General features: G+C 40.4%; 1 protein-coding gene across 2 annotated transcripts in view; it reads right to left on the bottom strand.

Annotated features, from left to right (window-relative positions):
* Window positions 1–23,072, bottom strand: part of TLN2 (talin 2) — a 572,423-nt gene that overhangs the window by 183,649 nt on the left and 365,702 nt on the right. For both annotated transcript variants that reach the window (XM_033920311.1, XM_033920312.1), the window contains 5 exons: window positions 17,144–17,233; window positions 14,694–14,816; window positions 13,550–13,693; window positions 2,782–2,943; window positions 355–495 (listed from right to left, as the gene is read on the bottom strand). In XM_033920311.1, the coding sequence (XP_033776202.1) occupies window positions 355–495; window positions 2,782–2,943; window positions 13,550–13,693; window positions 14,694–14,816; window positions 17,144–17,233 (660 nt within the window). The remainder of the gene's footprint in view (window positions 1–354; window positions 496–2,781; window positions 2,944–13,549; window positions 13,694–14,693; window positions 14,817–17,143; window positions 17,234–23,072) is intronic.

Raw genomic sequence — 23,072 nt, 5'->3', positions numbered from 1 at the left:
TTCACTGGGGGGGAGGGGGGAAGAGGTTGGTCAATTGGCAAACCGGTCAGCACTATTGCAATGCCTTGTTATCTGATCTTTTGTATCATGAATATGAGGTGTCTTCATCTCATGTAAAACTGTGCATCTAAAATCATCCTTGAAGCAAAGAAATAAAACATTACCTCTCCTGCTAGAATGGCACTGGGCTTCCCATTTCATATAGTATTTAAGATCAAACTTCTAACTCTTGCTTTTAGAGCCTCACTTACAGACTCAAATATCATCCCAATGTCTCCTAGTCATTCTACTTCCAATTAGAATTTGGCTTCAGGCTTTGAGCTATCCAGCTAAAGACATCATCACATTCCTTACCTCACTGCTGATCTGAGCAGGAATGCTTGCAAACTCAGGGTTGGAAGCAAATGTTGCCAGATTCTCCACTGCATCAATCAAAGGGGCTGTTGCAATTCGACACTTATCACGTGTGCCCTCTGAGAAATCTCCATCCAGGGTCTGTGGAACAGATTGAACAGAAACTCAGTTGAGTTGAACAGAAACTCAGTTGAACAGAAACTCAATTTACAAGCTGCAGAACTAAGGCTGGGATTCACTAACCTGCCTGATTGGGCCCGATCCGGGCAGGTCCAATGAATTCAGGAACAAAAAATATGCAGATGGGGCGATTGGAGGAACGCCCTCATCTGCGCATGCCTGTCTAGACGCGACCTCTTTTTTTTTTTAACTTGAAAACTTTTTTTGTTAGTTTTTAGCCCTGCGAGCCCGTGGTTTCTGGGGCAAAATTTTGTTAAAATAATATATGTGGGTGTTTTTGAACTGTTTATACAGGCTAAAGACAGACACTTGAGTGGAAATTACAACAGTAAGGAAGAGTAATGAGCCTTCATCTCCTCTTCTGTCCCCGCAAAAAAACCTCTCTCAACATAAAAGCAGTTTCCGTAGAACATCACATCTTCCAGTCCATGGAGGATTGCTGCTTGTCAACAATTCTGAATAGCAAGTTGGCAAACTCTTTCCTTCCATTTACAATACAGTAAAGGAAAGGGCTCCCCTTCAGATTCACCGAGCTCTGGAACAACCTTACCTCCCCTCTTCGGAACCTGAGTTCTCTCCAACTTTTCCGTAAACATCTGAAAACCTTGGCTTTTCTCAAAAATGTAACACTCCCTCCTCCTTTGATATCCTAGTCCTCTAAACATTCTTCTTTCCTCCGATCTTCATCCTTTCCTTGGAGTTTCTTTCTCATCCCAATTCCTGTAAACAGTGCCGAGCTCCACGATTGTGGAGATGGTGCGGTATACAAATCTAAGATTTAGTTTAGTTTTGTTTAATAGCCTTACTGGGTCAGACTGATGGTCCATCTAGCCCAGTATCCTGTCTTCACAGTGGCCAATCCAGGTCACAAGTACCCGGCCACAAACCCAAATAGCAGCAACATTCCATGCTACCAATCCAGGAAAAGCAGACTATGGAATTTTCTTCCAGGAACTTGCCCACCCATTTTTTTTTTTTTTTTTAACCAGCTATGTTAACTGCTCCTACCACATCCTCTGGTACTGCGTTCCAGAGATTAACTATTCTCTGAGTGAAAAAATATTTTCTCCTATTGTTTTTAAAAGTATTTCCCTGTAACTTCACAATCTTATTTTTCCATGACAGAAAGAAAAACTGTGTTGTACCAGAGCTCATGACACAATTGTAACGTTTGTTTTTTAAGCAACTGCTTCTTGTTGTTACTGGTTAGTTTGAAATATTAGCTGAGAAATATTAAGGGTTAATAAAACAGATAGCACAATAGCCTAATGTAGAGAGCCCAGCATTGAGGCTGAAAGCTGCCGGAAATAGAAATAGTTTTTGGTAAGAATGAAGACGCTACAGGTGGGCCGGGATAGGAACAGGCCCACCTAATACATCAGCAGCCGCAATCTCATTCCTCTATCTCCCTCTCCTCTGCCTGTGGCCTGGAAATTTCCCCTCTCTCTGATCCTAACCTATTCCCTGCTCTACCTCTCCAACGTCCTGCCCTTAATTGATGACACGCCCCGTTTTTTCTGTGACAGAGGGAAACAGCAGAATGAATTGTTGTTGCTGCTGCCAGGGATGGTTCATAAGTAGAGTGGAGAAGGTGCCAGGTCATGGGTGGGGGAGGGATAGATGCTGGAACTGTGGGTGGAGGAGAGGGAGGGAGAGAGATACACACACACAGAACAAAGGAGGGCACTCAAGTGAACACAAGGCCTATCCAAAATGGCTAGTCAGGCTATGCCTCAGACTACATGTAATATGTAGAGCACTAGTTCCCAAAACCGTCTTAAAGGATCAAGAGCTAATTAGATTTTCAGGATATCCACAATGAATATACATGTGAGAAAAACTGCAAGCAAAGAGACAGTGAATGCAAATTGCTATCATGAACATTCATCGTTGATATCCTGACTGGCTGGAGATCTCCTAAGGCAGGTTTAGGAATGGATAATTTCAAGAACAGAATGCTGATCACTGCATGCTTTGCCTTGCATGCCTGACCCCCAAACTCCCAGTTTCCTTTTGACATCATCATTAGTTTCAAGTTATCAAAGCCATCATAATGATTCCATTTTTCAACCAGATGCCAGGTAAGAAGATTTCAACAGAGTAGCTCACACGCACGACATTTCAATCGAAATGTACAGTTGACTCGCACATTGTGAATACTGTATATAATTCTGAATAAGGAGACATATCAAATTTAAAAAATAACGGTTTTGATTACTGAAAGAGTAATTTCTCAACAATAAATACCTTGATAGTTTTAACCAGGTTGGCAGTGCTGTTGGCTACTTCCTTGGCAGACTGAACAAAATGCCTTTTGGCAACAGGATTGGAAGTCTTTGAAGAAGCAATACGACACGCGTTACACAAAGCTGAAGTGTGTTTGGCAACTATTGTGGCAGCTGACAAAACCTGGAACACAAACACAAGTAATGCAGATTTTTATATGTGGCTATGCTTTGCTTCCGTAAGTTTTAAATTGCATTTTATCCCAGGGAACGGGATTAATCAATCAGGTAATTGAACCCATTTCAGACCATCTGAGTACTGCAAAATTCCTTATAGTGACTTTTCAAAAAAACTCTACGATCTTATGTGCACTATTGGAAACTGTAAGGCAGGGATACAGATGTTCAGGCCTCGAGTGCCAGAAACAGGCCAGTTTTGGGGATCTGTCTAATACATAGATACTATCTCTATTGTATGCAAATTTCTCACATGCATCACCTTCAGAAGTTTGCAATACTTGAAGCATCCCTGCTATAAGGTTCTTCTGCCTCTCTCTTGTTCTCCCTCTTTCCTACTCTAGTTACTTATGTTGACACTGATAGCTGCTGAGCAGAGCATTGCTCAGTACTTAGAATTTCCAGCTTTTTCTAGAAGGAGGGAATATTATAAGCAGAGGAAGAGAACAGTTAAAGACGGAAACTCCTCTTGAGTATAAAATCCTAATTCACATTTGTACAACTGTCTTTGGCTCTTTTGCCTCCTCGGTCTTTCACTATAACCATTAGGGGAGAACCCCTTCAAGCCTAAATACTTTTATATCATGTTGTCCTCACCCAGGGGTGGGCAACCAGCAGCCTGCCATGAAATTTATGCTGTCTGTGAAACCATGGGAAGTATACATAGAAAGTGTCATTAACCAGAGATTTGGTGATTTTAAATACTGTAGTTCACAAATGTTTTCAGAAGAGCCACTCTGGCATGTTTGTTTCCATTGTTTTTAGTTATATTTTTACTTATTTATCTATCTATCACAGGTGGTCTATAGAGCTCTGTTCATTTCCAGTTCTGACATTATTTAATGTTACAACCTGCCAGGGATAGTACTGCCATTCATACAGCTGCCTGTATATAAAGGTTGCCCACCCCTGCCCCCAGCTGGAATAAGGAGCAATTCAGGATTATACAGGAGGCAGCTGATGCTTAAGCCTCTGTCCTGTTGGGTTCCTGAGGAAAAGAGAACCTTATATATCCCTTCTCAGGAGCTAAGGAGACAAGAAAAACTGAGTAATATGAGTAACTTCTAGTAGGGTGACCTGGACGTTTTCCCATCTATTGATGGCCTGGAACATTGACTGGGCTAAAGGAATCATCCATAAAGTACAGAGTTTCTGAAGATCCAAGTACACTTTAGTAGAGAATGACATGGGGACGAAGTTTGCTCCTGTCCCTGCACCATCCCCAAAGGCTCTGTCCCCATCCCCGCCCCATTCCATGGATTCTGTTCCTATACCTGTCCTCATTTGCACAAGCCTCAACACATGGTTTTATAGTTACATCTTTTTAATAAATTATAAAACGGGATAATATTCTGTACAATTGTTTATAAATCACAAATATAGCCTTCCATTTTGATCTGGCTTTGGTACAACCTTCCCAAAGATTCAGTTGCCCTTGTTTCTACATCATCTAGGAAGATAATTGGATTGTCTTTCAGACATAGGTGTAGAAGAGAACCTACAATGTGTAGTGGATTAACAGGAAAATAAGTGTCTATTAAATGTTGGAAATGCTTCTTGATAACAGCAATGATGGATGAATCTGGTACAGTAACAGTAAGATGCTTGAGCAGGTGGACACATGATGGAAGGACACTGCAGATGGTAGGAGTCTGATCAGCAGACAAGACCCTTGTTGCTACATCAAAGGCAGACAAGAGACAAATGATGTTATCTACATAGAAATATTATGGCAGATAAAAGCCAAATGGCATCTAGTCTACCCATTTGCAGCATCCACTATCTCCTCCTCTCCCTAAGAAATCTCACGACTGTCCCACACTTTCTTAAATACAGACACAGTCTTTTAGTGGCATTTTCAAAACAATAAGATGTTCATAAAATGGCTCTTGGACGTCCTAATTACCAGGACATCCAAGTTCCGATTTTCAAAACTGTCTTTCTGGACATCTTGCAAGGCGTCCTAGTCTCTATGAATCAAAAACTAAAGGGGAGCATATTGGAGGCAAGTTCTTGGCAGGCTTTAGGTGTGCTTAGACTTGGATATTTTTTTGGTAATAATTGTACCTTTCCCAAGATGTCCTGGATGGAACTTAGATGCTCTGAGTTAGCAGTACCTAAGTGCTATAAAGGTATCCAAATTGACCAGATGACCATTGGAGGGATTAAGTTATGATCTCCCCCACACTCCTCCCATTGGGCCACTAAACCCTTCCCACCCCACAAAGATCTGAATGAAACAGTATAAACCTGTCTCTAGAACAGTAGTATCTGGTATGGGAAAACCTAGTAGAGCTGCACACAGGTATCTTAAGTAGCCTGGTGGGTGGGCTAGTGAACCATAGAGAGGAAGACCCAGGCCCATAAACCATTCTAACTACTACATTTATGGTGGAAAATGTGAGGCCACCAAAATCCTACTATACTGCTATATAGGTACCACCTGCGGCCCTAAGGGCTACTGCGGTGGTAGACAGGTGGGTATAGTAGATTTGGGGGGAAGTTTTAGAGGGCTCAGCACAAATTATAAGGGATATAATAGTGAGATGTACACCTTGCATATGAAGTTCACAGCAGTGCCCTCCAAGGTGTCCCACTGCTCTGTTGTTATGTCTGTGTGGCCAGTCCATTACAAGGCTGGCCCCTCCCACTTCCAAATGATCTGGGGTTGGATGCTTTGAATTTGGATGTTTTTGTGGTTGAAAATGGCGAACAAAGTTGGACACCCTAAGGTTGAACGTCCTGGCAGTCAAGGCACCTATGTAGGTGATTTTCCCCCAAAAAATATTGGCCGTCTAGCAGTTCTGCTGGTTTCAAAAATGGCTATTTCTCCTCTTCTGATTTTGGACGTCATCTGTGTAACATCCAAAGTTGGACTTGACATCTTATTGAAAATTCCCCTCTATCTCCACCACCTCTACCAGGAGACTATTCCACGTATCTTCCACTTTCTGTACAAAGGTATTTTTTAAAATTACTCCTGAGCCTATCACCTCTTAACTTCATCCCATGCCATCTCACTCTAGAGTTTCCTTTTGGTTGAAAGAGATTGGCCTCATGCATATTTATGCCACATAGGAATTTAAATAGCTCTATCATATACCTCTCTCCCGCCACTATATGACAACCTACTAGGGACACAGGCAGCTAATATTGACTCCGATATCTCAAAATTACTGATCGAAATTACAGACATAAAAGAGTTCCGAAAAGAAATAAAAACACTACTGTTCAAAAAATATCTCCCATCAATATAAACCGCCATCTAATGAGTTCCCAACCAATTCCTTGGGAATTGAATCTCTTTATCCAACCCAAACTAAATACCCCCACTGTCCATATCATCAACATTAATTAACCAACATCATGCAATCATCAAAACAACAAATACACTTCCACTTATAGGCATATGATGCTACTCTCCATCCGAAGAAACTTGACTCATCTCATGTAACATCTTTTGTAATCTAGAATATATTGTAATTCTTATTCTCCACCAGTTGTAAATTGACTCAGTTGCTATGTAACATCTCCTGTGATAATGAATGTACTGTAATTCTTCACTATTACCTGTAATTAACACTTCTCCTGTAATGTAATTCTACTGGAAATGCCCAGATATCTTCCTTATTGTAATCCGAGGCTATGTTATATCTGCTGCGATGTTGAATGTATTATAACTCTTCACAGTTACTTGTAATCTACTCTTCTCCTGTAATGTAATTCTACTGGAAATGTCCAGATTCATCTTTATTGTAATCCGCCTAGAACCGCAAGGCACAGGCGGAATAGAAATCCCTAATGTAATGTAATGTAATGTATACAGATTGAGATCTTTGAATCTGTCCACGTATGCCTTATGATGTAGAACATCGATTATTTTAGTAGGTTTCCTCTGGACTGACTTCATCCTGTTTATATCTTTTTGAAGGTGTGGGTTCCAGAATTATACACAATATTCTAAATGAGGTCTCATCAGTCTTGTTCAGGGGCATCAATACCTCCTTTTTCTACTAGTCATTCCTTTCCATATGCACCCAAGCATCCTTCTAGCTTTTGCTATCACCTTTTCAACATGTTTGATCATCACATACTATTGCACCCAAGTCCCACTTCTCTTTCGTGCACAAAAGTACTTCATCCCCTAAACTGTACTGTTCTCTTGGGCTTTTGCAGCTCAAGTGCATGACCTTACTTCAGACCATTCCTCAAGCTTCACTAGATCCTTCCTCATGTTATTCACACTATCAGGGGTGTCTACTCTATTGCAGATTTTGGTACCATCCGCAGAAGGACAAATCTTACCAGACAGCCTTTCAGCAATATTGTTCTCAAAAATGTTAAAAAGAACATGCCCAAGAGCTGAACCTTGAGGCACACCACTAGCAACATCCCTTTCCTCAGCATGATCTTCAATGACCCCTACCCTCTGTCGCCTTCCACTCAAACAGTTCTTGACCCAGTCCTTCGCTAACAGTAGTTCTTTTAAATCCAAAAGCAGCTTCTGCAGTTGGGTTTTTTTGTTGTTTTTTTTAAATCATTGAATTCAGTTGCCAAATGTCTAAGATGTGTTAAGTTTTTATATATTGTTATTAGTCTCAAGCTTTTAGAGAATGCCACAGGGACAAAGTTTGACCATGTCCCTGCCCCATCCTCATGGGTTCTATCCCCGTCCCCGCAGGCTCCATCCCCATCCCTGTGTCATTCTTAGCTGATCCAGATATAAAAAAACATCATCTGAGTCCCTACGTCTCACCACATTGGTAAACCGAACTGTACTGTACTGACCCTCTGCTATTCCTAGCAGTAAGTTTAAGGAAATAAGGGGTTGGGCTTTCTCTGAAATCTGGAGTTCAGTACAAAGCACCAGAGACAATGTAAATAATTTAGTTGCTTCTTGTTGCCTTTGCCTTGTGGAGGCCTCTGCCATAGTGCACTTCTTTTCCAAATAACTCATTACAGTTAGCGCTGCCAGAGAGCCATCAGGTCACAACTACTAACTCATAATTCTGTGCACCATTTTTCTTTTTTGTGAATCTTTATTAATTTTCAAAACTTATACAAAGTGCACACAAATACATATTCAGATATAACAGAAAAAACCAAGTTTGTTTCATAGATGCTGACACTGTACATCTCATTCCCATGCTCGATTTTAAGAAAAGATGGGATAAACATGTGGGTTCACTTCGAGGAAGTGCTTAAGGGGGAGGGTTCTTGAGTGGGCAGACTTGTTGGGCCGATGGCCCTTTTCTGCCGTCATATTCTATGTTTCTATGTAACTCCAAATACGTGGCCATTGCATAGCAGAAATATGCTGCTTTGTTTCTATACTCCAAATGTCTCTTAAACTTGTTTTAGGTTTTTTTCAACAAATATTCAGATATTATTTATACCACTTGGCAGCCTGATGCCCTTGAAGATCTGTCTGGAAACATAGACCCAGCAAACTGTACTGATTTTTTTAAAGTTATGCCAGTCAGGGAACCCCTTCTGAATGGCCTGCTTCAACTGCAAACATTTATAACCTTGAGACTTTGATATGCCAAATGCTTGTTGTAACTGTAATAAATTTACCATTTTCCCATTCAGAATTACATCATTTAGAGTACGTATGCCTACCTGCAACCAATGTTTCCAGAGGATTTTAGACTCGCCAATTTGTATCTTGAAGTTTAACCATAGGGATTGACACATAGATTGTTGTATTAGAACAGGAGTTAAGGCATCTATAAACTTTAATGTATTCCTAGTTGAAAGAAAAATAGTATTGTCCTTGTATATTCTAGGAAGCTTGATACTCAAAATATGGTTAAGATGTAATGGGGCCATAAGATGACTTTCCAGTATCAGCCAATCCGGGAGATTCTCCATGAGTTCAGGAAGGATCAAATACATACCCTGAAGCAAGATAAACACTTGATGATATCTGTAAAAATTTGGAAAATTTATTCCTCCTACCGATTGAGATTTTTGCAAAGATATGAAGGCTATTCTAGAAGTTTTACCCAGCCAAAGGAATTTTGTAAGAATCCCATTTAGTTTTTTATAAAAAGAACTCTGAAAATAAACTGGTAACATACTCATTTGGTAACAAACTACAGGAGAAATCATCATTTTGATGGTCTGGACTCTCCCCCACCAAGAAAGATGTAATGCTCACACATTTCTTTGACTTTCAACAATAAAGATTTTTCATTTACTGTCATTGTATCTTCCAATGTTTTTTGAATCATTATTCCCAAATATTTTATTCCCTCTTCCTTCCAAAGGAATGGGAATGGATCAAATAAACCTTTTACACTATGTACATTCAATGGAAGAACCTCTGATTTACTCCAATTTATCTTATAACCAGAAAATTTACCAAAGCGATCAATCAATTCTAGTAAATGAAGCAAAATATCATCTGCATAAGCCGAAACTTTATAATCTTGACCTGCATATGGAATTCCCCGTATCTCCTTTGCCTGCTGAATGGCCAACAACAAGGGTTCCAAAACAATATCAAAAAGCAAAGGAGATATGGGACATCCTTGTCTAACTCCCCTCTTCAGACAAAAACGCTCCGAGAATGTATTAATATATAATCTGGATGAAGGGGAACTATACAAGGTTTGAATCATTTGAATAAATCCGGATCCTATTCCAAACCAATCCATTGCCTGGTACATAAAAGTCCATTCTACTCGATCAAAGAAACAGAGATGGCTGGATCATCAATTGTTTTTGCTAAATTTAGCATATGAAGTGCCAATCTGGTGTTATTTGCTGAGTGTCTTTGAGCAACAAACCCCATTTGGTGCATTCCAATCATAAAAGGGAGAGCTTTAGCTAATATCAAAGCCAATAGTTTAGCCAGAATTTTACCATCCACATTAATTAAGGAAACAGGCCTGTAGTTTGAAACCAACATGGGATCTCTGTTTGGCTTTGGCAAAACAATAGTAAGCGCTTCTGCTATAGTACCTGATATCTGACCCTTCGTCAGTTGTGATTGATATAATTTAAAAAGATGAGGTAACAGTATAGTTTGAAAAGATTTGAAAAACTCCACTGTAAATCCATCATTACCTGCAGCGGACCCAGCTCTGAGAGACTTCAATGCTGACTGGAGCTCTGTAAACGATATAGGTACCTCAAGCTTTTTTTTTTTTTTAATATGCTCTGGAATTTTTGACCCATTAATTGAATTCAAAAACTTCCTTCCTTCATTTTCTTTACATGAATATAGCTTAGAAGCTTTATAATATTCCAGAAATTGATTTAAAACATGTTATGTGGGCATAAATCTTACCCTTATCATCCTTAATGGCCGGAATCTTTTCTCTTCTCCTTTTAGCTTTAAGATAACCAATACTCTTCCCGCTTTATTTGAGTTTCCATAATATACTGCTTGCTGACAAAACAAATCTTTTCTAGCCAATTGTGAGCAAATCTCATTATATTTATATTTAGCCTTCAACAAGGCATTCAAAGTATCTTTTTCCCATTTTAAAGCCAATTGTGATTCTATAGCAGTAATAATTTGTTCTAGATTGGAAAACTCTAATCTAAGTTATTTCCAAGCATGCGCTGAATATGAAATGATCTACCCTCTTATAGTTGCCTTAAAGGCATCCCATAGAGTTTCCAAAGAGATTTCCTCCAAGGTACTGAATTGAAAATATTTGTCCATTTTTATTTGGATTTCCTCAAGAAAGTTTCCGCGCAGCAGCTGTTAGCGCGGCTTTGTAAAACAGGCCCTTAGAAAATTTAATAAAAGAAGAATACAAAATCAATAGAAAATAAAAACAAAAGAAAATCTAGAGTTAAAATTAAGACATTTAGTTCTTTTAATAAAGTAAAACCCAAACCTCCCTGCACAACTGTCTATTAATGTGACCAGGAATATAACCAAATTCATAGAGAACAATATTCCTTCAATTGAATAACAAGACAATTTTAAAATCTATAAGCAACTTACTATCAGCATCAATTAATTAATTATATAACCATATAAAAACTTTAAAAATCAATACCAATAAAAAGAGCTCTCAATCCTAACCATATTAATCATATGATAATAGTATTAATAATAAAAATCAATAAAATAATAACAAAATCATTGAGTTCCAAGAAATTATTTCCCCTTTGTGTCAGACAAGTTTTGGAGATAAAGTTGTGCCACAGGGCCCTGGCAGTTAAAACTGAAGCTGGTGTTGCAGGGATAGTCTCCATGTTAAATTCTTCCATTAGCACTCTAATAGCTACCTAAGGAGCAAACATGGCAGCAGGATAAACCACTGAAAAGGTTTCAACCACCAAGCCCAGGACACATATATCAAGTTCCTTCTAAACTTCAGTAACACACAACATGAGAACAGAGGAGGTCAATGCAGTTCTTTTAATGACAGCGAGAAAGTACTGTTCAACTGGGATAATGACATCTTCTACTTCAATATCTGGAGCACCGTTTCCCACCAATGCAGGACAGATGAGACTATTATAATTCTCAGCCACACTCCCACTTTTGGTGCAGGTTCCTGAAGAGGGTAAAAAGTGTCGCTGAAGGATTCAAAACCTCTCACTCTGGCCACTATTAGAAACTAACAGGGGTATAGGCTGTGAAGGAGGAACAGGCTGGATTTGCATATATGGTTAATGACTAGAGCCAGGAGAAGGCCATGGGGCCAAGACAGAGCCCACAGGAGCCTTCACTGGACCCTGCACACTCACAGAAGCCGCTGCTTTAAGAGAGCTCATTATCAAATTCTCCACCGGTTGAAAAGGGGTACTGCACTAATCCAGTGTCAAAAAACAAAAAGGAAAACAGGATTTAAGTCTAAATAATAATAAAGAACCCCTTCTTATCCGAAACTTGTAGGAAAAAAAACCCAAGTTAAAAATAAAGTTTTATAGTAGAATCCAATCCTTCCTTCTCTCTCTCCTATGTCATTGGGTCTAAGTGCTGATTAATGAATTCCTGTAGCTTAATCAGATCCTCATAGTGACTGCTATTATTGTTGAATGTTATTTTTATTACAGCGGAATACAGCAGCCCATATTTTGCTCTTAACTGTCTCAGCTGAGGTCGGAGAAGCAGGAGCTGCTTTTTCAAGCCAGCAGTAACTTTAGCGAAATCTGGCAGAAGATGTATTTTCGTTTCCTGCCATTTCAGTGACTTCATTTGCTATGTGGTAGTTAAAATGTCCATAGCTTGTTGAAAATGCAGGACCCTGAATATCAAGGGCCTGGGACTGGTTTGACTGTTAGAAGCCCTTGATGGAATTCGATGTGCTCTTTCTATTTCCAGTGGATACTTCAGATTAAGGGAGAGCAGCTTAGAAAATAAATATTCGAGAAAAGCTACAGCATCTGAGCCCTCTACTCCCTCTGGGAGCCCTAGTACTCTGTTATTCCCTCCTTCTGTTGTTTGCATCCTCCAATTTTTTAGTCAGGCAAGCCACTGCTTTATGGTCAGTTTTAAATTTATTCAAATTGCCTTCCATCACAGGAACACGGTGTTCCAACTGCACAGTCTTATCATCACAGCTCTTTAACTGTTGAGAGAGATTGTGAACTACTTCTTTTAATGTCTTTAGTTCAGTAGTATTAACCTGAAGCAACTCTCTAATAGCTTTCAGCTCCATTATAACCTGTTCAAACATTCTAATCACGCCAGTGAGTCTGCTTTCATATCGTCTTTGTGTAGGCATTCCCGGGGAAGCTGTTTGGGTGGGGTTGCAATCTACAGTATACACATAATTAAGTTCTTGCGTACTTTCAGTAGAGCAGGAGAAAAACTATTCTTCTGCCACTTTTCTGTGGAAAACAGGATAGAAGCCTTCTAAGTTCCAAGCAAATGAACTTAGCTTTGATGGCAGTAAAAATACACAAATTACTGAAAGAATGCATGGTACTATATGCGTAAAAACATTTCCCCCAATATTTTAACTTTGCATTCGTAGTTGCTTCAAAGCGTTGGCCACAGCATTTGAAGTTACAACCTAGATATTCAGCACTGGCCCGTGACTTCTGGATGTTATCTGTGTACCACTGATGCTCAGTAGCAACTATTTTACCACCCTAGTTTACCCAGGAAGTCTATATAGGTATTGGTGCCAATTACTGGTGGTACCTGGATAACCTCCGGCTTTGTGCTGGCTCTGCCTTTATAAAAAAGCCAGGGAAGTCGGTACAAAATTTCAACAACATCATCCGGATAATGCCACTAAACATCTGGACTCAGTGAGGAGCCCTTATCTGAATAAATGCCTCTGAACGCTGGGGCTGTTATTTCTGCTGCAGCTGAAATATATCACTTCTAATTAATGTTCAAGATCTTGCTTTTTCAGGGTATAGGACATCTTTTCAACTCTGTTGGCCAGCTATGTTATAAATCTTTTGAAAACTGAAAATAATTTGATTATAAATAAAAAAAATATTTGTTTCTAATTTGCTGTGCACTACAAAGACAGACAATTATTGATTACATTAAACTATCATTCTGAATCATTCGAAGAGAGCCAAGGCCATATTTCTCACAGTGCTTTTGAATTAATAGACAGTACCTGGGAGGGGCTGCTTGCTGGATCAATCAGATTCTGACAAGCCATTTGGATAGATTGATTGGCTCTGGCAAACTGGATAGGGTCTACCAGTCCCTGGTGACCAGCCTGGCTGTTAGGATCTGAGATGCCAACTAGATACGCAGCCTAAAAAACAAGGGAAAAAAATAATAGTATGATATGTCATACAAAAACCTTGTTTAAAGAACTTTGTTTTTTAAAATTTTGATATGTTTAGATGACACCAGTAAATAAAAGCACACAAAAATATAATTAAACCACTCATATCCAAGTCATATTTCAGACATTAAAGCATAATATTTCACATGTGCCTTCTGAAATGAATAAATAAAACCAAAGAATCCTAAACACTTATGAATCTGCTTGGACTATAAACATTCAGAAAACAGCAATCACAATCAAGCATTTCAACACACAGAAGTTAATTTTATAAAATTGTTTTTGCATAGATATGCCCATAAATATACTTAAAATATCCTTTAAAATCATCCTGCAGATACTAGTACACGTAATATTAAGAACCTAGGTTATGTACATATGACTTTAGTATGAACATGTTCTGGGGTAGAGCTTGGATGGAACGCAGATCCACAATTTATGCTTCCAAGCAGATGTAAATACGTAGCTTCATTTTAGACTTGCTTTCTGCAGGACTTGGGCTGGTATTTTATAAAGACATGTAGATGCTTCTGTCACTTTATAAAATAGAGCGGGGGACCGGCACAGCAGAGGGCTGAACGCAAGAGGGTCCTCCGCTCTGGGATCCTGACCGGCCAGGTACACCATTGGGCTCCAGTAAAAAATGGCCTTAGTGTATGAGAACAACTCACCCAAGCGTGTTCTAAGGTTACTTTTTGCTGCGGCTTTGTAAAAGGACCCCAAAATTAACAGCAAAACAAGCCAATAATAAATGAAAAGACTATACATAAAAAAACCTTGTAATATTTCTGCAGTACTTCTCACAAGCTTATATTTTTCATTCTGCATTTCCTGTTCTTGTATTGGCAGTGTTTGCCCTCATAAGCATCAATTATACTGTACAATTGAATAATAATGGAATAAGCCTTCAAAATATTTGCTCAGACTGTACAAAAAAAGGGTTTATTTTTATTTAAGCAGTTTTTACCTGGGCTGCAGCCTCCGTTAAACCACAGAGAGCTTTGGATGCAACACCAACACATTCACCAAAGACTGGAAGATCGCCAGTCTTGCAGTTATGAGAAATTCCTGCCATTGACTCTCCCAGAACCTAAAAGACAGCAAACACTGTGAAGACAGCTAACGGCACACCATTCAATACAGAATTTCGCATGTAGGTGTTGGTTATGCAAAACTACTGACTATAGAAGACAAACTTTTCAAAATGACTGGGGTGCTATATGAAACACAAATGAATGTTCCCTCATATTAATGGGGCTTGCTCAATGTTAGCTGATACCTATGCTGCTGATCCCTGTAACAAACATTTGGCCCTAAGCCTTTTCCCTTAAGCTGCAAAAATCCATTCGAGGTCTGGTTCATGGGATATAATGTTCCATCATATAGAGATTTAATTCTCTAATGTATTGTTCATCTTCAAGTTTCACAGCATAAAAGCCACTGGAATCGAGCAGATTTCAAAACACCTCTTGCCAAGAAAAAAGTCCCCCTCCCCCCCAAAGACAACCTTCCTTGACGAACAGCAACAATGACCGACCCCCTCCCTGTGAAAATCAGCAGCAGGGATGCCCACTCCCTCCTGCCATGCTGACCCATCCCCCCGGCGAGAAAATATTGGCAGGAGTGATGCCCACTTCCTCCTGCCACCAGATGCTAGCCCTCTCCCCCCCCGGTACCTTAGTCAGAAGAGCAGGAGAGAAGCATTTTGGATTGGTGGGCCTTGGAACAGGAGAGACCAAGTTTCTCTCCTGTTCCTGACTTCTGAATAAGATATTGGGGGGGGGGGGGGGGGGAAGGTTTGGAAGAGCATCTGGTGGCAGTGGGCATCCCTCCTGACAATTTTTTCTCAGGGATGGGAAGGATGGGAAGAGGGTCAGCATGACATGAGGAAGTGGAAATGGCTCCTGCCAATTTTTTCTTTGGGGAGGAGGGAGTCAGTATGGCAGGAGGGAACGGACATCTCTCCTGCTGATTTTCACTGGTGTGGAGGGGAGCTCAGTCCCCACTGTCGGTTCATCGGGGTAGATTATCAGGGAGGGCCGTCATAGGCAGGGGGGGGTATTTTTTGATACAAATATTGTGTGTGTCTAACACATGCACAATATCTGTGTCTATTAAAAAGAAAAAAAAAAGGTTTCCTGCTCCGAACAGCTGAGTGGCAGGAGGCTGCATTGGGGTTTTCCCCTGCTCTCAGCTGTTCGGGCTTCCCCTGCTGGCTCTGTACATATGTGAGAGTTGCTCTCACAATGATCAATCGGTTGGGAGAGACAAGGATAACGACCAACCTCCACACAAATCATTCACATGCAAAATTTTTGGTGCATCAATGGCTCTTTTAGAATCAGCCAAAAATCGGATCGGAGCAGACCCACACAGTCTTATGGATCCTGTTTAGTGCATCTAACTCTAACAGGATATATCCTGTTACACACTCACTCACCAATATCAGCATACTTCTGAGAAGAAACATTCTCTTGGCAGAAGGATGCCCTTTTGGTTGGGGGCAGGGTTAATGAACTAGTCCCACCCCTTAACCCCACTCTTGAACTTCTTGACTGCCAACGTCCTGTGGGACAAAATGTTGGTTGGATCAAGGGACTCAGTGGCCCCTTCTGCTCTTTGCTACCTATTACTAATGTTGGTGGCAATGATGGCTGTGTAGCTATTATGCTTAAATAACGTTCATGAGGATAAAATAAGCCTCTTGCATGTAAAACACATCTATTTAAAAAGTAGAAGACATGCCACTGTATAATAAAACCCAACTGCTCCCAAACCAAGCCCCAACAGCCCTTATATTAGAATACAATTAAGGTACTTTGTTTAGACACACAGTATGCAGACTTACAAGCAGAACCATATTCCATAATTATGTGGTACAATGAGTCTTTGGGGCCATTTACAAAGGAAGTATGAAGCTTAATACAACCCTGTTCTAAAAACAAGCAGTCACACACGTCACTTTTGAAAAGCTCCCATGACCACAGTCCTGTCAAAATCTGTAGTCTGTTAATCATGTTTATGTACAGCAAACTCAACACATCCCGCATAACCAGAATCTCACTTGATTGTACCCCTAATTTAACAGCACCTACTTAACTAACTAGTACTGGCTAGTGTTACTTTGCTGGAAAATGAGTGACAGACATGCCAAAATTTCATAATGCCACCTGCTACCCAAAATGTCCATATAAATAATTATAAGAACAAAATGGAAACTGCCTATGAAGGGTTCTTTGGGCTCCCCATCTTACACAGCTCATGTCCAATTTCTGGCATTCACTAATCAATGAGTAGATATTATGGGTAACTTTATATTGAAGTGTTGAAATATTAGCATTTGACAAAGAATTTGTCTGTTCTCCTGCAAAATTTCCATGGGTTTATATAGTCCATTAAATTTTAAAGATGACTTACCTTGGAGTTTTCCATGACGCTCTCAATACAGTCAAAATAGGAAAGGTCACTGACTGGTTCGTTGGGATTCTCCAGCATCCCTTTAACAGTCTAAAATAAATTAATAGTGACACATAATACAAAACTCAGCATATGCATGCCAACTGAATTTCAGTTTCAGTTACGGTGCCGAGATCGGTCCAAAATCCGTTTTCTCTCGGGTTTTGGTTTCAGCCGAAAATGTCCATGAATTTTGGGTGGAAGTTAAAAATTTGTGCTTTGTCCTTTTTGTCTCCCTCCCTCCTCCCCATGGGCCTATCTTACAATTCCTGGCAGTTTAATTGTGCTATAGAATTGATAAGCAGTAGTAGTACATGCAGTACCCGGGTTAAGAACAAGTTACGTTTTTAAAGCTGTTAAGTCAGATTTCTATGTAACTCAGAACTTGTAGATTTTAAGATTCTTGATGCTTATCTCTGCTCCCAGCTGACAAAAGAGTCAACTGCCCCTACCAGTCTTCCCTCTAAGGTACAGCATGCACAACCACATGCTGTTCGTAATGTGGCCATGTATCATTCCTGAATCTGCTGAAGGGGGAAATATAGGGGTCTATGCCACTGAAAAGACTGCTCAATGAAATCAAATGAAGCCGTGACCACGTTCTTAAGTACAAGTCGTACTTAAGTCGAGCGTTTGTAACTCGAGGACAGCCTGTAGTAGTCATCTAGGCTTTGCTCTCAAAGCAGCCACCATGACCCCTAGTGGAAATCTGAGATGGTTGCCATTTTGAGATGGGCATGAGTGACAGAAGATCAGTCCTATCCTGACTACACCATTAGATAGAGTTACCAGATTTTACAGAAGTAAAATTCAGACCCATGGCCATGTCCCTGGCCCCATCCAGTTCCACCCGACTCATGCCCCAGCTCTGCCCCCCTCAACCTGTTCACTTGTTTGGAGCGGCGTCGGGAGGGTATCTCCACATGCGCAGGTGTGATGTGATGATGCCACACGTATGCACATGACGCCACTGCGTTGCATCCGCCCATGCACAGATGCCCTCCCAAGGTCACTGCCAACTGGAAGTTTTCCAAAACCCACACTAAGTGCTGGGTTTGCCGGATTTTGAAAAGCCATCCGGACATGTCTGGGTAAATCCAGACGTCCGGTACCACTAGACCAGTGTTTCTCAACTCGGTTCTGGAGTAACCCCTTGCCAGTCAGGCTTTCAAGATATTCACAATAAATATGCATGAAAGAAATTTGCATATAATGGAGGCAGTATATGCAAATCAAGTTTATGCAAATCCAATGTGGATATCCTAAAAACCTGACTGGCAAGGGGGTACTCTAGGATCGAGTTTGAAAAACTGCACTAGACCACTAGGTATTATAAAGCATTCCAGGATGGGGGGAACTATTCTTTGCTTTCTTTTCTTTCTTGTGCAATGCGATTGCAAGTAATGCAGTATGATCTTGGAAAGTAGTGTATATGGTAAATAGACTGCTTCAAATAAAAGCTTTTGATACTAAAGTTTAGCAGGAATTTAAGTCTGGAAATGTGGGATGATAAGCTCCTTAGGAATTAGCCTCTCTGAAGATATGACATCAGCTGTCACTTCAATGTGGTGCAAAGTCAGCCATGGTAAAAGAACTGTGGCTTTCAGTTTTAGTTTTCTTTAGCTAAGGTCTATGTGTGTGGAGGTTATTTTGCATGAAGGTGCTTTCATTATTTAAATTAGTATGTATATTCTGGCTTAGATAGTATTTCTGTAATTCTAAAGAATTTCCAGGTTCTATTGGGTATGAAGGTGATGCAACATGTTTAATATGATAATGGAATATATGGGTGGGAGGGATGGGAAAGGGGAAGAGATAAGAATTTATGAAATGTATCAATGATTGTTTGTAAGTGATATATTTATTTTTAATGTGAATGAATATATTTAACACTTAACGTAATTTTGAAAATGAATAAAGAAAAAAAAAAAAAGGTGATGCAACATATTAATCAAACTTATGGCTTGCAGAAGCTAGATTCTTTGAGAAAGGAACCTGCAGTGATTGTTTTCAAGCACAAGTACTGGTCAGGCTATAGTGTTAGTAGGAAAGTAAAATTACAATGAAATGAAGTTTATATATTAGAAAATAATTTGAGAAATGTATTGCTCTTGATTACAAATTTATCAGAGCATTCATTAACATCAATGGGCTTTTTTTATTCAGGATTTTTCATCAGACTGGTATAATGTTCACAGTGTAGACCAGTGTCTAGACTCCTTTACTCAATTTTAGTAAGAATCTGTATCATGCTTATCCTTAAATCAGTTTTAGAAATAAATACAACACAGGAAATATCTCAATGTTACTTCCTCTTGTTAACTGTGCACAGTTTTGGGTAAGCAAAAAATATGGTATTCATGATTTTTTTTTACATGTTCTCACAAAGTTCCTGTCTAGAGGATAATTAACTACATCTGCATTGCCTTAGAAACCTAAAGGTATCAGACTTCTTGAGAAGTCCTTGTTGCAATGACTCTCTTAGTTCCTGGGGACTTGAGGATAATCTCCTGTGGGTTTAGCAGAGGATTGCAGACTATAAATTATGATACTCCCCTCATTGGTTCACATTCACGCAACCAAACTTTAGTTTTCGGTTTAGGTTTCAGCTAAAATTATTTAGACAGTTTTGGTAATAGTCTTGGCTTTAGCCGAAATTGGGGGAAAAAAAACAGTTTTGATCAGCATTTACTTCTCTAAGCATAAACTTATGATTGAAATAGATGGGAGTTATCAAGCTGTACTACCTGTCTCACCATGTCTGTCTGTCCAAGTTAGATTGTAAATTCTTCCGAGCAGGGACCGTCTATAAATGTCAAAATGTACAGTGCTATGTACGGCTTTCAGCGCTATATAAGTGATAAGAAGCAGTAGTAGTAGTAGTAATAGTAGTAATAGTAAGGTAATGGTGGAATAAAAATCACTAATATAATATAAAAAATCACTAATGTATTTAGGGCAATAACCCACATTATTTTCTCTTTAACATACAATACAACTTCTTATATCCCACAATTTTCAACAGGGAATCATTACAGCTTACAGCAAGATGACTTACATTTGTGATGTAGTGTTGTTAAGTGAGTTTAATCAGAGACAAGAAGACTTCGTTTAAGGAATGGAAAAGGTCAAAAACAGACGAAAACTGAAAAAAGCACAAACAACATCAAAGCAGATGCCATAAGGCGGTAAGAAGGGCCAAAAGAGACTACGAGGAAAAAGTAGCCAAGGAGGCAAAAAACCTTCAAGCCGTTCTTTCGATATATTAAGGGGAAACGACCCGTGAAGGAAGTGGTGGGGCCGTTGGATGACCACGGAATAAAGGGAGTGCTAAAAGAGGACAAAGCTATCGCCAACAAACTGAACACATTTTTTGCATCTGTATTTACCGAAGAGAATATACATAACATACCTGAAGCAGACAGGCCATACGCAGGAAATGAAGACGAAAAACTGACTGGGTTGGCGTTCAGTCTAGAAGAGTTATGCAGGCAGATTGATAGGCTTAAAAATGATAAATCCCCTGGACCGGATGGTATCCATCCGAGGGTAATCAAGGAACTGAGAGGGGTTATAGCTGAACTGCTTCAACTAATAGCCAATCTGTTGATCAAATTGAGAAGGATTCCAGAAGACTGGAAAGTGGCGAATGTTATGCCAATCTTCAAGAAAGATTCGAGGGGAGATCTGGGAAACTACAGACCGGTGAGTCTGACCTCGGTACCGGGAAAGATAGTAGAGGTGCTGATAAAAGACCGCATCATTGACCACTTTGATGGACACAATCTGAAGAGGACCAGCCAGCATGGCTTCAGCAAAGGAATATCTTGCTTGACAAATTTGCTGCACTTCTTCAAGAGAGTTAACAGGTAGATAGATATACAAAGGTGGCCCAGTCGACACTGTATATCTGGATTTTCAGAAGGCATTCGACAAGTAACCGCATGAATGACTACTTTGAAAAATTGTGAGCCTTGGAATCAAGGGTGAAATACTCACGTTGGTTAAAAACTGGTTGGCGGATAGGAAACAGAGAGTGGGGGTAAATGGACAATACTTGGATTGGAAAAGTGTCACGAGTGGAGTGCCGCAGGGTTTGGTGCTTGGACCAGTGCTCTTCAACATATTTATAAACGACCTGGAAATTGGTACGACGAGCGAGGTGATTAAATTTGCAGACGATACGAAGTTATTCAGAGTAGTGAGGGCACAGAAGGATTGCGAAGACCTGCAACATGACATAAATACGCTCGAGAAATGGGTCGCGACATGGTAAATGAGATTTAACGTGGATAAGTGTAAGGTAATGAATGTCGGTAACAAAAATCTTATACACGAGTACAGGATATCCGGTGCAGTACTCGGAGAGACCCCCCCCCCCCCAGGAAAGAGACATAGAAGTTCTGGTCAAAACGTCGATGATGCCATCCACGCAATGCGCGGCGGGAAAAGGGTGAACAGAATGCTAAGATTTATCAAAAAGGGGATCACGAACAGATCGGAGAAGGTTATCATGCCACTATACCAGACCATGGTACACCCCTACCTGGAATACTACGTCCAGCACTGGTTGCAGTACTTGAAGAAGGACACAGTACTACTCGAAAGGGTCCAGAGAAGAGCGACCAAAATGGTTAAGGGGCTGGAGGAGTTGTCGTACAGTGAGAGATTAGAGTAACTGGGCCTCTTCTCCCTTGAAAAGTGGAGATTGAGAGGGGACATGATCGAAACATTCAAAATAATGAAGTGAATAGACTTAGTAGATAAAGACAGGTTGTTCACCCTCTCCAAGGTAGGGAGAACGAGAAAGCACTCTCTAAAGTTAAAAGGGGATAGATTCCGTACAAACATAAGGAAGTTCTTCTTCACCCAGAGAGTGGTGGAAAACTGGAATGCTCTTCTGGAGGCTGTTAAAGGGGAAAACACCCTCCAGGTATTGAAGACAAAGTTAGACAAGTTCCTGCTAAATCAAAACGTATGCTGGTGAGGCTAGACTCAGTTAAACACTGGTCTTTGACCTAAAACCACCACGAGAGCGGACTGCTGGGCACAATGAACCAATGGTCTGACCCAGCAGCGGCAATTCTTATGTTCTTATATTGCCAGGTTAAGTTTAGGATGGCAGTCTGTGGGATGAAGAGGGCTAGGAAGAGTCTCAAAGGGAACTAATGCAGGTTGTTTTGCCTTAATATAACATTGTTTCAGTTACTGCGGGGTACATTATGATGAGATACAAAGCATGCAAATGCATGTAAAGCAGCTCATTACTATATAAATGCTATACTGTGGCTTACAACCATGATATAGCTTGTAAAATGACCCCAACTGAGGCTATTTTACAGTTCAGGAGCAATGAGTCACCAAGCAATGACCTGAAGCTTCCAAGCAGTCTTTTAAAGGAACCAGCACCTTTAAAAGTTAGTACTGTAGTCGCCACCCCCTCCCCCCGATAGCCTCTGTTGTAGCCTCCCTAAACATGCTCCCTCCCAAATTAACTTCAACAATGCCCTCCCCAAAGCGTCTCCCCTACCCAGAAACTGCCTCCCCCTCCCTTCAAATTTTCCCCTGGTATCTGGTGGGTAATCCCCAGTTGCTCCTGCCCTCACCATTGTCAGGATCCAAAATGTCTCTGGTGACCCCTTGTGAAACCACAGCAAGGGGGTCAGGTTTCTACCACCTTGTGGAGTGGGTGGGAAGGAGGCACAACAGGGGATTTCTGTTAAGGGGTGTGAGAGACTGCTAATTTTTTTAAAAAATGGCCCGGAAGCAACATGCCATGGCTTCGCGGTCTGATGCTTCCAGGCTGATGGACTAACACTGCTTACAAGGTGACGTGCAAACAGTAGTCATTTACCACAGTGTCAGCAACCTGTGGTACTGAGACTCCACA

The sequence above is a fragment of the Geotrypetes seraphini genome, chromosome 14 (genome assembly GCF_902459505.1).
Source record: "Geotrypetes seraphini chromosome 14, aGeoSer1.1, whole genome shotgun sequence".
NCBI classification, from domain to species: Eukaryota; Metazoa; Chordata; class Amphibia; order Gymnophiona; family Dermophiidae; genus Geotrypetes; species Geotrypetes seraphini.
Note: the sequence above shows the minus strand (reverse complement) of the source record. Positions and strands in the feature narration are given on the sequence as shown.